Source organism: Asterias amurensis, chromosome 18 (assembly GCF_032118995.1).
Source record: "Asterias amurensis chromosome 18, ASM3211899v1".
Lineage (NCBI taxonomy): Eukaryota > Metazoa > Echinodermata > Asteroidea > Forcipulatida > Asteriidae > Asterias > Asterias amurensis.
In genome coordinates this window covers 4,165,502-4,181,231 of record NC_092665.1, presented here as the reverse complement: position 1 = coordinate 4,181,231, position 15,730 = coordinate 4,165,502, and the positions used below count along the sequence as shown (strand labels likewise).

Here is a 15,730-nt window from a genome sequence, read left to right as displayed (position 1 = left end):
AAACTACCCTGCCCTATTGAAGTATCCAGCCTGTGAATTACAAACATTATCTATATAAAAAAGACATCCTTTCTACAAGAATTATGAAAACATTTACTACCTTAAAATCTAACTCTCAGGTCTTGAAATCAAATTCGTGGAAAATTACTTTTTGATCGAAAACTACGTTACTTCAGAGGGAGCTGTTTCTCACAATGTTGTATACTGTCAACAGCTCTCCATTGCTCGTTAAACAAAAGGTTTTATGCTAATACTTTTTTTAAGAATTTACCAATAGTGTCCAGTGCCTTTAAAACCATGAAGCAGGAGCTAAAAAGTTGATTTTCTTTGAGTCTAAAAATATCATTGATATCTATAACCCACATCGAGCATCTAGCATTGTTCAATGCGCTGTAGATTATGCATACAGATCAAGCATACGTGCAACCAGTGTCGAATATAAGCTTTCATGAAAACACTCAAAATGAACGAGTTTGTTGTGACATTTTGCCCCGATAGGGTTTCATTTTAGATGTTTACAGGTTGCGACAAGTTTCACCTAGTCGTAAATTAAAAAGAACACACCACACGATTTGTATGTTATTAGCCTCGTTTTTAGGTTTAGGGGGTACTGACATAAAAGCGATGCTTGTTCGATCCACTCACGACTATTCAATCCTTTTTAGCCAGTCACAGTTTTTGACTGACACACTATTGCCTTTAATAATAATAGTGGCTTCTTATATAGCACACATATCCGTCACCTAGTGACGCTCCTGGCTCTGTAACATACAGTATTTCCAGCAAGGTGTGGGACTACGTTTGAATTATGAGACCTAATCCCTTTTAGCACCAAGCAATGTTTTACAAGGTGCGGCACAATTTACTGCCAATTTTCAATTGTATGTTTCTGCGATTTTATACTGGATTTTAATTTGTGCTATCTGATGTGTTTGTTGCAGGGATTGGTCTATCCCCCGCCTCCTCTATCCGTTGACATTAAATACAGACTATAGAAGCCACTCATGTGTACCCACCCGATATGACAGGATTCAGTGCTATGACGTCATCGTCAGTACCGTGATGTCGACTGCATCCAGCTAGACGTGTGGTTTGTCTCTCTAGCGAGGTAATGATGGGACGGGAGGCGAGGTGTGTACGAGCATTGAGTTTTATTTGAGATGAATCTAAACCACGCTCAAGATGCTGTCTAACATGGGACCTCTTACATCTTATCAAACGTCTTGAGGAGATTGTATACGTGCTATGCTGAGCAGTCAGGTACGTGTGTTTGTTGGAATTTACACTTGAATCACAGCAAGTATAGATAAGAAAGTCTCAAAATCATGCTCCAAATATATTTAGTGAGGGGAGTATACATGTGTTAACATTGGCTTCGGTGAGTAAAAGATCAAACTGTTCTCGTTTAAAATTTAAATGTGATTTGCTTGAATATGTTGCACGACGACTGTTTCCGGTGTATAACATGATGTGGGGTTTATAGTTGTTTTGCAATGTATTATTAAAGGAACATTACAACATTGGTAAGAAAACAACTCGTCTGATATCATAGATTTACATAAAACTTACACGGTTCAATGACGATGATAGTATAAATATTTCCTTTAAATAGTTCTGTCTGAAACGTCATATTTGATGAGAAATAAGTAAAATTAATTTCCCATTTAGAGTTTATCGCTCAGTGAGAGTTTTATTCATTTTTTTTAATCATGCAAAATGTGTGATCTGTTCTTAACTATTTATCAGATGGCCGATTGAACTTAAACAGTTTTGGCAGTTAATTTATATAGTGGATTACATAAAGTGCTTACACTGCCACCAACTGTTTTCATAAACCAATTCTGTAATGTCCCTTTAAAGCCATTGGACCCTTTCGGTACAAAAAAAAAATTAAATTCACAGATTTACAAATAACTTACAGGGTTTGCCGAAGGTAGTGGTGAAAGACTTCTCTTGAATTATCATTCCATGATGTGCTTTACTTTTTGAGAAAACATTAAAACAATTATCAATTCTCCATATCTATAACTACGGATTTATTTTAAGCACATGTCATGACACGGCGAAACGTGCGGATACAGGGGTGGGTCTTCCTGTTATTTTCTCCCGACTCCGATAACCGATTGAGCCTAAATTTTCACAGGTGTGTTATTTATATAGAATTTGTGATACACGAAGTGTGGGCCTTGGACAATACTGTTTACCGAAAGGGTCCAATGGCTTTAATGTTTCTAAGAGACTTACGTTACATTGTTTTAATTATGACTTCCTAGATCGTGTATTTGAGAGCAAATTAAATGTTTCGTCGTGATATATTACAATGCCCTATAGCTTCAATTACAACATGATATCCCTTAGTTTAACATGACGCCTCTGTAGGCTATTGTTTCGGAGAGACATTCACATTTTTAGTATATAAATCTTCATTTTAGTTTTACCCGTACACCGATGTGTGTCAGCACTTTAAACTAATACTTCTCCCAAGTTCCTTGGGGAAAAAACCCCACAGGCATATTACTCGAGTTGGATTTGAACCCATGACCTTTGTGATCTCAGAGCTGTGTCACACTAACTCCAGAGCCGTGTCGTTGCAGTACCCGCTGCATAGGATTCGAACTGCCTCTAGCTACCGGGCAATCTCGGCGGTTTGGTAAGACACTGCTCTAGAATTGCAAGGGTCGTGGGTTCGAATCCAACCTGAGTTATATGCCTGTGATTTTTTTCCCCACAAACGCGGGAAAGTACTGAGTGTACAGTGCTAACACACACTTATCGGTATTTATGGGTAAACCAAAATGAATCCCCGATTCGATCCCCGAAAACATCTATTTCAATCTTCATCTGTAGAGTCGTTTCTTATTATATTCCTCCATGTTATTACTTAGGATTAATTATTCAACATCAGTGAATCTTCAGGAAATTGTGTTGTCGAGTATGATCCATTGATGTGGCTCAACAGCTTTTCTTGGTGGGCGAACAAATTTTGATCTGAGATAATGGTTATGAAAATTATAATTTACAGACGAATCAAAAAAGAAATTCAACCAAATTTAACATGATTTGCTTTTTAAAAACAACGTGTCTGGTGTCGCTACGAGGAAAAAAAACTTTTTCATAGCAGTACAAATATTGTTATCTTTTCTAAATGATGTAAAAAATAAAACTCAATTCAGCTTCCTTAAAGGCACTACAAATTATTGGGAATTACTCAAAATAATTGTTAGCATAAAAACTTACTTGGTAACAAGCAATAGAGAGCTGTTGATATTATAAAGCATTGTGAGAAACGGCTCCCTCTGAAGTAACGTAGTTTTTGAGAAAGAAGTAATTTTCCACTAAAATAATAGATTTAGATTTCGAGACCTCAGAATTAGATGTTGAGGTCCTGAAATCAAACATCTGAAAGCACACAACTTCATGTGACAAGGGTGTTCTTTCTTCCATTATTTTCTCTTAACTTCGTCGACCAATTGAGTTCAAATGTTCACAGGTTTGTTATTTTGTGCATACTATGTTGAGGTACAGCAAGTGAGAAGACTGGTCGTTGACAATTACCAATAGTGTCCACTGTCTTTAAGGGTACACCAAGTAAGAAGACTGGTCTTTGACAATTACCGAAGGTGTCCAGTGCCTTTAAGGCTGTGAAGCTTCTATTTTAAAAATAAACCAATCATTAATAAATAATTATAAATAGTCCCAGCCCTCTATATACATCCATTAACAACCACCATGTTTTACACCATGCTGTAAATCTTGCAGAAATTTAATCATTTTTATCCGTCAGAAGCGAAGAGGGTGTCAACCGTCAACCTGAAATTAAAAAACAATTTTTATTTTAATGGATGATTGATGTGGGTTATGAGAAATAAATTAAGAATCCTGATCGGATGAGTGGACTGTCGTCATGCCCTTCACTCTTACCCTTCACCCTTTGAGCATTACTCATCCGTTAATAGGACTAGAAAAACATTCCATATCACTGCATGGACGACTTGTGTTAAAGGCACTGGGGTGGATTTCACAAAGAGTTAGGACTAGTCTTATCTTGAGTTAGGACGAGTTACTAGTCCTAACTTAGGACTAGCTGTACGTTTTTGATATCTCTTAGGACTAGTCCTAAGTTAGGACTAGTCCTAACTCTTTGTGAAATCGACCCCTGGACACTATTGGTAATTACTCAAAATAATTATTAACAGAAATCCCTACTTGGTAACGTTTAATGGGGAGCAGTTGGTTGAATAAAAACATTGTGAGAAACGGCCCCCTTTGAAGTAACGTAGTTTTCGAGAAAGAAGTAATTTTCCACGAATTTGATTTCAAGACCTCTTAGAATTTGAGGTCTCGAAATCAAGCATCTGAAAGCACACAACTACGTGTGACAAGGGTGTTTTTTCTTTTATTATTTTCTCGCAACTTTTACGACCAATTGAGTTCAAATGTTCACAGGTTTGTTATTTTATGCATATTATGTTGAGTGAAAAGACTTTGACAATATACCAATAGTGTCCAGTGCCTTTTAATGCAACCTCATCCCAACCAGATCCGATCTGCAATATTCATCATGTGAAATTAACATTAACATTATTATATGCCCAAAAATAAAGCAATTCCAAAATTCCCCAAAGTGGGCGTTTCCACCCCTTTCTTCAGTGACCAAGATTTTCGTCAGAGAGCAATGGACCAATCATTGCTTATGCATTCGACTAAGCCACACCTTCAAAAAGAACCCAAATGATGTGTGATGGACAGATAATGTTATCCAGAACATGGGCCACCAGGGGTCGAATTTACAAAGAGTTAGGACTAGTCCTAACGTAGGACTAGTCCTAGGAGATATACACATTGCATGGATAGTCCTAAGTTAGGAAGAGTAACTGGTCCTAACTCGAGATAAGACTAATCCTAACTCTGTGTTAAATCCACCCCCTGTAGTTCTTTCTGTAATGCTCCTCCCTCCATTGCAATCGAATGGCCAGACTCACAATCGTTGATGCAACTAGGTCACTAGTGGAGTTAGTTGCCCTTTTTGTAATTTGCTGAAATTATCATATGAATTGCACTGTGTACTAAATTGACTTTTAGTGTTTACTTATTCTGTTAAATTGGCATCGCAATCGGAAGTCACTTATTCAATTGAATTACATGCGCTGCTTTTGTTTATTTTAGTGAACTGTATACAATAGAATTACTGTTTATTTTTCTCTCATAACGAAAATACATGGTAAAATGTTAAGCAGTTATTTATACAGTGTGTCCGGTTTGCCCAATTTGGTATCCGGCACAATTTGTTTATTCTTCATTTTCAATTGTATGTTTTCTTTTTGTATGGGCGCCTTGATTAGTTTTTGGAGATCGCACTATAAACCCATATTTAAAAAAAAATACACAAGTATTCAAATAGATAATCCTACATAGTATAGTTATAGTATTAGTATAATAGCACTGTATAAATAACTGCTTTACATTTTGCGTACAATATAGCATAGCAGACAGTTGGTGATTTCCCATGGGTATTGTGAAGAGCACAAAGTCATCAGTTGATATTCAAAATTAGCATTCGGTTTGCACAAAACGTCAGGATGAGTGGCTATGCAAACTCGCTGGACGAAATCGGATTGAAAAAAATCAACTTAAAGCAGGTCACAATTAATTTCGCCGTTTGGCAATATTTATTCTTTCAGATAATCTATTTTATTTGAATGTTTATTAATTTATTTATTTATTGTTTACCCTGGGGGACCTGTCGGTGAAACACAGTTATTGTTTTTTTTTCAGAGGTACCCAACAGCCGAAAATGAACATTTACAAAAAAATTATTTGATTCATTTGCTGACGTTTAAAGGAACTGAGCACGTTTGGTAATATTGTCAAATACATTCTCACTTGGTGTACCGCAACATGCATAGAATAGCAAACCTGTGAAATGTTGTAGTCAATTGGTCATCGAATTTGCAAGAGAATAATGGGAAAAAAAACCTAAAAAAAAAACGTTGAATTACTTTGTGTGCTTTCAAATTCATAATAAAAGGCTTTGAGAAATAACCTCTTTCTCAAAAACTAATGTACAGAGGGAGCCGTTTATCACAATGTTTTATACAAATCAACAGCTCTCCATTGCTAACTATTAATAATTTGAGTAATTACCAATAGTGTCCAATGCCTTTAACAACTGGGTTATATCATTTCTAAATCTGCCCAATACGATGTTATTCCTGATTACGATTCATAGCATACTAAAGAATATCGATCGAATGCACTTGGCGTCCTATGACATGGGAGTGGAGAACTCTCTAGCTTACCCCGCACAGATTTCACAACACCTTTAAAGGCACCGGACGCTATTTTTAATTGCTCAAAATAATTGTAAGTATAAAAACTTACCTGATAATGAGCAACGGAGAGCTGTTGATAGTATAAAACATTGTGAGAAACGCCCCCTCTGAAGTAACGTAGTTTTTGAGAAAGAGGTTATTTCTCACTCAAATAATGAAAGACTTTAGGCCTCCCTGAAACCTTTTATTAGGCATCTAAAGCGCACTAATATGTTAAACAATTGATTTTATTTTATTTTCACTATTCTCTTGTGCAACTTCGATGACCAATTGAGTCAAATTTTTCACAGATTTGTTATTGTATGCATATGTTGGGATACACCAAGTGAGAATACTGGTCGTTGACAATATTACCAAAAGGTGACTATGCCTTTAAATGTACTGCCCACAGCATAATACATGTATTACAATCACACTGCGAGGTAATTGTCTGTCTTCTTCAATGGTCTTTATTATGGATTGTGTCATAATCACCAGTCTAACCCGGGGGATTTAAACCTGTAAATCTGTCAGCTGTCTCAAATACTTGTATTTGAGGCCCATGGGCAAGGCGTCTTTGTAACAGATTGTTCAGTTAGAGAGGAATGGGGTCAGTGTTGAGCATGAATTATTAGGCAGTATTAAGGTGCGATTGAACTGTGCTGGAGGGTTCTGCATGAGGAATACGGTTGAGTGGTGAGTCAGTAGGGAGGGAGGTTAATGGTCATGTTGGAAGCTGTGTGGTTTCATGATTGTTTTGTTTGAAGGGCTACGTGCCTCATTACACATTATTGTGCTTGCATTACCACTGTGTCGTTGTATCATTAATATATATGTTTCGTATGTTCCGTCTGATGTCTATTACGTTTGTAAGAGATGTTAAATTTGCATCGGGGATAAAGAATATTAATTGGGTTTTTTACCCATACACCAAAAAAATAATTAATAGGAATAATAATATTCGTTATCCCCGATGCAAATTTAACATCTCTTATTATTGTTGCGGTACCCGCTGCCAAAACATAGGATTCGAACTGCCTCTAGCCACCGGGCAACCTCGGTAGTCTAGTTGGTAAGACACTGCTCTAGAACTGCAAGGGTCGTGGGTTCGAATCCCACCCGAGTAATATGCCTGTGATATTTTTTTTTCACAGGACTCGGGAAAGTACTGAGTATACAGTGCTAACACACATCGGTGTATGGGTAAAACCAATTAATATTATTAAGTTTTTGTCCACTCCGTTTGTTTGTCTGTTTTTGTTTCATTGTTGGTTTGTTTTGTCTTCCTTTTTCAGTATTGCTATGCCAGATTTTTTGACCCAAACATTAAAAAAAATAGATTTTTTTGAGTGAATGGTATTTCAAAGAGTATCAACCGCTCTAACGAAAAAAGTTTAACTTTTACTTTTAATGGTCAGGAACCATGACAAAAAATTTAAAACGTTTCTTATAAATCACATAAGAATTGGTCACATGATATATTGTCGGGACCCCGACAAAAACAAATTTTGAGCACTTTGTTTCACCGCTACTAATAATTGGCGGACCTTTTCGAATTGGCGGACCTTTGGCTCAAATGAAAGCTTGTAATTTTCTCAACCCCCATCAAAATACCTATTGAATTTTAAATCAAAATTTTGGGGTCAAGTCGGCCAAAAATCTGACATAGCATCTTTAAGGCATTCCGTTGATAAGCCCTGGCTTCTTGTTTAAAGCCATTATACACTTTCGGTAAACAGTATTGCTTAAGTCCCACACTTCGTGTATCACAACTTATATATAAAATAACAATCCTGTGGAAATTTAGGCTCAATCGGACATCGGAGTCGGGAGAAAATAATGGGAAACCCACTCCTGTTTTCGCGCGTTTCGCCGTGTCATGACATGTGTTTATAACAAATCCGTAATTCTCGTTAACGAGAATTTATATTGTTTTACCGTTTTCTCAAAAAGTAAAGCATTTCATGGACTAATATTTCAAGAGAAGTCTTTCACCATTACCTTCTGTAAACCCTGTAAATTATTTGTAAATCTGTAAACATTTTTTTTTTTTTTCCCCTGTACCGAAAGGGTCCAATTGCTTTAATGCTTCCACAGTAGTTTTTTTGTAAAGTGCTTATCCATGTGGAAATAAATGTTTATGAAATGAAATTCATTGTACAGTGAAACAGTGAAGGGATATGTGACTCTGTAAAATAGTAGGCATTTAGTACTGGAAATGTGTGTGGTACGTACGTGTATAATGTCATGTATTGGAAAGTGTTTGGTACATGTGGATACAACATGAATGTCATGTGTTGGAAAGATTTGGGAAAAAATTGATATACCATGTACGGCATGTGTTGGAAAACGTTTGGTACATGGATATAACAGTAGATATCCATGTACCAAATTCTTTCAAATGCATCGGATACAAATTGATATTTATGTCACGTGCTTGTATAGGATCACTGTCTCGTGTTTACACAAAATTGTGATTGATTTGGACATTCTGTCGCGTTCCTTGTTCACAACTATACAATAGAGTTAAACAAATACCTGCGCCATACTATTTTTTGTCACTATGACTCTGAGTTGTTTTAAATCCCAGCGCTTCACCAGAGCCGAAGGTCTTTTAATTGCTTAGTTTCAACCATTCTAAATAAATACTACAGATTGTCAATTAACCTTTCAGGAAATGTTTATTTTGAACTCTCAATACAACAATGTCGCCATGTAAATTGTTTTAATTTGAAAAATAAAAATCTTGCTTGCCCCCCCCCCCCCCCCACATAAGAATACTTTCAGACATCGAAAAGCAAAACACACCCCAACAAATCGAACTAATAAACAATTACTATTATACATAAGAAATAAGCAAATAATCTACTACATAAATGGAAATAATAAAAACGTTTAGTTATTATTTTATGTCACTTTTTTAAACAATACAAAACTAAGTTTCAGTATTTTGATTTTAAGAAAACTGAATGAAATTAATCGAAAGAGGTTATTTTTAAGAATTAATTATTAACGAATGAGCTTCTCCAAAATTATTTGAACTTTGTACAAGGAGTCGTATATTCTAGTTAAGATGTACGTCATCAACACGCCAATGGGTCACGTGAATGATTTCTCAGAAGATGTACCGACCTATATATCAAAGTGGGATGCATTTTGTGACGTCCTTAGTCTGCGATTGCAAAAGCTCTCCATGGTTAAAACAACGTAGCATGTCTGAACCTGCCCACGCGTTCTGCCAAGAATGGTTTAGCCATGTTCAATGATTAGGCATGCAGTAAAATGCGACTCACGATTGTAAATGCTTGACATGATGCACTCGTTCAGTTCAGGGGCCAATTTCATAAAGCTGCTTAAGCAAAAAAATTGCTTAAGCACGAAAATAGCTCGCTTATTTTTCACATGTTACTGGCAAAAGTTTCATATCATATACATTGCTTGTGACTGGTATTTAGCTGTTGTTTACTTAGTATAACAATTTAGTGGAGTCTTGGCCGGTAATCTGATTTTACTAAGCAAGGATTTTTTTTTTTTGCTTAAGCAAAATTTTGTGCTTAAGCAGCTCTATGAAATTGGGCCCTGATCATCGCCGGTAGGCTTTAGTTCAAGCGTGCACTGACTCGCCAATACAGTACTAGATCTTTATTCGTTTCAGCACGTAGACAGTTTCTAAACATAGTTTAAAGGTGTCAAAACGAGCCTCAGTTACTGATACAAGATTACAAAGTGATTCGCCAATACAGTACTAGATCTGTATTCATGCCATCCCGTAGACAGTTTCTAAACATTAATGGTGCCAAGACGGGCCTCAGTTACTGATACGAGATTACAAAGTGATGATGTATTTTCTGTTTTGTTTGCAGTGATCCGCAAAGAGACCGTGCCTTTCAGCTTGTTGGATCGGATTAAGAGAGTGCCTCAATATGCCTGGTTTAGTAGACCGTCACACCCGGGCACCTCTGCCTCTTCAAGCAACGCGGGTGTCGACCTGCCTTAATGGACTCTCCCTCGGTCTAACCTCCTCCATCACCTACTTCAATGACGAAGATCACGTCGTAGAGGGCGTTTTCTGTCTCGCCTTAGACGAGAACACGTCCGTGACGGGATTTGAGGCGCGTATGTCACAGGGGAGGAATATCAGCGTGCACGTGAAGGATCGGAGCGAGGTAGAACATTACGATGAAATATTAACTGGTTCTCCGTCTACATCCCGCCATAATGGCAGTCAACATACCTACATACCACCGGGGAAGTTTGCCCTTACAGAGTACGACAGCACTCGTGTTTTCTGCGCAAACCTCGGCACCATCAGACCTCATGGTACGGTCACTATCCTCATGTGTATATCCTCACTTCTTCAAACCGGCAAATCAGGAGAGGTTATTGTTAAGCTGCCTAACATATTCACCCCACGTTATTTTAAGGAACTCGTGCCTTCAGAAGGGAAAGATTCCAACTCTTCACGTCAGAAACAGGCTAAGCCTAGCCTAGCCGTAGCCCATCATCAATTCCTGCTTAAATCATTGATTTCACTGGCTGAGGAAGTCAGTGAAACCTCCAAACAATATGACTTTGAATTTCAGCTTGAGGTCAAAGCACCTGCTCTCCTCGCTGGTGTTTCATCATGCACGCATGCTATCCGAGTCGATGCCGATCCGTACGCCGACAATGCTTCGGATGTCTTTGTGACCCTAGCCGAACCCCACCTGATGGATCGTGACCTCGAGGTCATAGTTCACCCACCGAAACCCCACGTCCCCGTCGTTATCCTGGAACATGGCGACATGAGTCCGGCTGAGTACGAGAACTTCGTGAAAGTGGAGCAGGAATACTTCCGGACTGGGGAGTGCACGGAGAGCGATCAACGTCGAGACTTGTTGAATAGAATGCATAAAGATATCATGCATAATGCGGTATCAATGTTGAACTACTGCCCTGATTATGAAAGCCTTACCCGTCAGATGTTACACTATCGTTACGACATCCAAGGTGAATATATCTTCATGATAGATCGTAGCGGTAGCATGAGCGGGGAGTACATCGCTAACGCCAGGGAGACCCTCATGATGTTCTTGAAGAGCCTCCCGGTCTGCTGCCATTTCAACATCGTGGGTTTTGGTTCCTCCTTCAAACCGCTCTTTGAGTGCAGTCGAGCCTACACACAGTCCAATATCCGTGAAGCAAGTGGTTATATTAAGAAGATGCGCGCTGATATGGGTGGTACCAGTCTACTGGCTCCGCTTCTTTGGATCTATCAGCAACCAGTTACACGTGGCTGGCCAAGGCAGTTGTTTGTTCTGACCGATGGGGGCGTTAATAACACCGGGGATATACTGGATCTGGTGAGAAGCCACAACAGACAAACCAGGTACTCAGTCATTAGTCTTAAATAGGATAAAAACAAATAATCTTTAAGAAGTGAAGGAAATCAAGGAAAAGATAGGAAAACACAATGAGAGGTTTTGGAACGCTTGGTGGCAGCAGACTTACCAGGTATTCCTCATGACCATAATAAGAAGTAATCGTTAAGAAGTGAAGGAAGCTTGGCTGGTGGAGCATAGACCTCTACCTACCCAATTTGGGTTTACCTAAAGATAAAGTTATTTTTTTTATGGGGAAACATGCTTTCATGGTCTACAAGCTCAAATTGTTGTAACATCATGTTTTGTCCACAGAGTGCATACATTTGGCGTCGGCGAGAATGTCTCTAAACGTTTAGTGAAAGGAATGGCGCGTGCCGGTAGAGGGCGTGCTGAGTTCATTGCCATAGGGGACCGTATGCAAACAAAGGTAAGTACTGTTAGATACCAAATACATATAACACGTAAAGCACTAAACATGTTATGGGCCTATGACAGGCATACACAATTTATATTATTAAATTTCTGAATTACAGTCACAACAACTGTTCGAAACACCATACAAAGCTTCAAATATTTCAATATTATTTCGTGTACGGTTCAGATGGCTGGGAATGACTGACAGGCAAAAAGGATATATTTTGCTCTTAAGTTGAAATTCATTCCTGTCTCTTATTTATCATGAAAGAATGTGACTTCGAGTGATGTTTGGCCGTTTGACATTAATGTCTTTACCAGAGAGTTTTTATACACGTCGATAACTACTGATCGGTGTCTGATAACGACACCACACTGGAAACAGTCGTAGATCATTTTAGGGAAACTATCAGCTATCATTGTAGCGGCAGTCTCTCAACGACTGTTGCACACTGTCAATCAAAGTTGATATCTGAGAGAGCGGGTTCATAATTATGATTATCATTTCAGGGATGCATTGTGTACATTAGGGATTCAAGTCATACATAGATTAGAAAATAGACCAATCAGATGACTAGATTGATTAGGGCGATGCATCGCATTGTCGTCTCATATTTCATTTTGCAAAACTAAGAATCGGAGCTAAGAGACAATGAGTCGTTGTTGATTGATGTCAAACCTGGGTACATATTTAGCCACCTTTAAAGACACTGGACACTATTGGTAATTGTCAAAGACCAGTCTTGTCTTCTCACTTGGTGTAGCTCAACATATGCATAAAATAACAAACCTTTGAAAACTTGAGCTCAATTGGTTGTCGAAGTTGCGAGATACTAATGAAAGAAAAAATACACTTGTCACACGAAGTTGCGTGCTTTCAGATGCTTGATTTCGAGACCTCACAATCTAATTCTGAGGTCTCGAAATCAAATTCGTGGAAAATTACTTCTTTCTCGAACACTACGTTACTTCAGATGGAGCCATTTCTCACAATGTTTTATACTATCAACCTCTCCCCATTACTCGTGACCAAGTAAGGTTTTATGCAAATAATTATTTTGAGTAATTACCAATAGTGTCCACTGCCTTTAAAATAGCAAAATTAACAATATCATTCCCGTGCTTAATAATAAATCCTCGGTCATTCGAGAAAGATTGCCCATGGCTACAGTATTCAATTTTGAATCAAATAAACTATTCTAGATAATTTCTTCTTCTTTTTTCTTTTTCTTTTTTTCCATTTTTCCTCTGGCTACAACTCTTTCCAGATTGTGCTCTCACGTGCGTCACCGCTAAACAAATATCATATTTTTTATTATCATTTCTTGTTCTATTAAATAAAGATGTGGCATATAGTCATGGCTAGGTTATTGTATAAACATAACCCAAAGAAAAAAAACATCAATGAACACACAACAAACAAATATAACTAAGCGTCGCTCAAACAATGTTCTTGACTGTGAGAAGTCTGCACTAAAAAAAATACATCCGTACTTCAAGTACAAAGTAAACACTTGACAACAAACCATCATCTCTACAAATAACCTTGGCATTTAAAAGACATCGTCGTGACCTCATACTGACGTCATATTTGCTTTACTTCCTTTGTTTTTTCCGTTGAATTGTTTAAAATGTGCACTTATCGAATGAAAGGGCGAGATGTTTTAACAGTGAAGTCAGGCGTGGTAATTGAATTGACGATCGCATTTGGATATAAAAGCTAATTGACTTAACTGGAGAGCTCTTTCTTGCATATACGATAGTGCTTTATTGGGAGGACACAAGCAATTTGTATTAAAGGCACTGTTGTCGATTTCACCACACTCGTCCTAGCTTAAGATTAATCTTAGGACTTAGGACGAGTCCCAACCCTGCACTGTAGCATGCAGACCTTAAGATTAATCCTAAGTTAGGATGAGTTACTCGTCCTAACTCGAGATAGGATTATCCTAGCGTTTCGTGAAATCGGCGCTGGACACGTTTGGTAACTGTGAAAGACCAGTATTCTCACTTAGTGCATTCCCACATGCTCAAATAAAACTTGTGAAAATTTTGACTCAATTGGTTATTGAGTTTGCAAGAGAATAACGAAGTAAAAGAAAAACACCCTTGTTGCATCACTTTGTGTGCTTTCAGGTGCATAATAAAAAAGGCTTCAGCTGAAGTCTTTTATTATTTGAGTGTGGGAAATTACCCCTCTCTCAAAAACTAAACGTTACTCATCAGAGGGAGCCGTTTCTCACAATGTTTTATATTATATCAACGGTTCCCCATTGCTCGTCCACCAAGTAAGTTTTTTGCTAACAGTTATTTCGAATAATTACTAATAGTGTAGGGTGCCTTTAAAGCGACGGTAATTACTCAAAATAATTGTTAGCAAAAAACTTACTTGTTAACGATCAATGGAGATATGTTTATAGTATAAACAAAAAATATTTAAAAAAAAAAAACATTGTGAGAAACGGCTCCCTCTGAAGTAACGTAGTTTTCGAGAAAGAAGTAATTTTCCACCAAAATATTTGAGTTTGATTTCGAGAGCTCAAGCATCCAGTGTCTGAAAGCATCTGAAAGCACACAACTTCGTGTGACAAGGATGTTTTTTCTTTCATTATTATCTCGCAACTTCGATGACCAATTGAGTTCAAATTTTCTCAGGTTTGTTATTTTGTGCATAATGTTGAGATACACCAAGTGAGATGACTGGTCTTTGACAATTACCAAAGGTGTCAAGTCACCATTTCATCCTGTGATTTGTTTTTCACAGAGCTCGGGAAAATCACTTCTTAATAATTAATAATTAGCATATATATAGCGCCATCTATCTAGAAAACTAATCCGATGCGACAGAGAGGAAAAGAAACCAAAACAAAAAAGTAAATAACGTTTGACTATATTTGTTCATTTATTTATTTATTTATGTATTATATAATTCAAGACCTCATACAAATTTAGCAGGGAAGTAAATCAAAGTCACAAATCGTGTTATACAAATCATTTTTAACCCTCCTACCGCCTCAAGACACGATGATGAAGCAACGACGTCTTCAATCAGGTGTTGCTTTCTTAGCCTTGTCTCTCTATATATTTCAAGATCTTATACATGATACAAATATCAGTACAACGGCTGTTTTATAGTTCTTAAAAATGGGAATAAGGACAAAACATTACTTAAAAAATAGACGTGCAAAAATATACTAACTTAATCATTATAGGTTGTCCTATCACACCTTCTTTTAAACCCAACACCCGACATCCGCCAAGAAAGTTCTTCAAATCAGCTAAGACTCATACAGCGGTCATGTTTGAAGTTATTTTAATAAGATGTTAATTATTGAGATGTTAGAATGTCTCAGAATCCCTGAGAGATTAAGGTGTTTTCTATCGAGGGATGTTTCCTCATGAAAATTTAGCAGGGAAGTATAAATCAAAGTCACAAATCGTTTGATACAAATCATTGTCAACCCTCCTACCGCCTCAAGACACGAGGATGAAGCGAACGACGTCTTCAATCAGGTGTTGCTTTCTTAGCCTTGTCTGTCTAAAGACGGAAACATCTCCATTAAAGACACTGGATACCTTTGGTAATTGTCAAAGACCGGTCTACTGACTTGGTTTCTCTCAACTATGCACAAAATAACAAAC

General features: G+C 37.6%; 1 protein-coding gene across 2 annotated transcripts in view; it reads left to right on the top strand.

The window, feature by feature from the left end:
• Positions 1-15,730, top strand: part of LOC139950727 (von Willebrand factor A domain-containing protein 5B1-like) — a 92,569-nt gene that overhangs the window by 57,287 nt on the left and 19,552 nt on the right. Inside the window, exons 3-5 of one of the 2 annotated variants that reach the window (XM_071949517.1) lie at positions 942-1,260; positions 10,175-11,679; positions 11,987-12,101. In XM_071949517.1, the coding sequence (XP_071805618.1) occupies positions 10,235-11,679; positions 11,987-12,101 (1,560 nt within the window). In that variant the 5' untranslated portion in view covers positions 942-1,260; positions 10,175-10,234. Of the gene's footprint in view, positions 1-941; positions 1,261-6,980; positions 7,008-10,174; positions 11,680-11,986; positions 12,102-15,730 lie in introns of those variants that run through there. The other variant, XM_071949518.1, reaches the window with a different exon arrangement.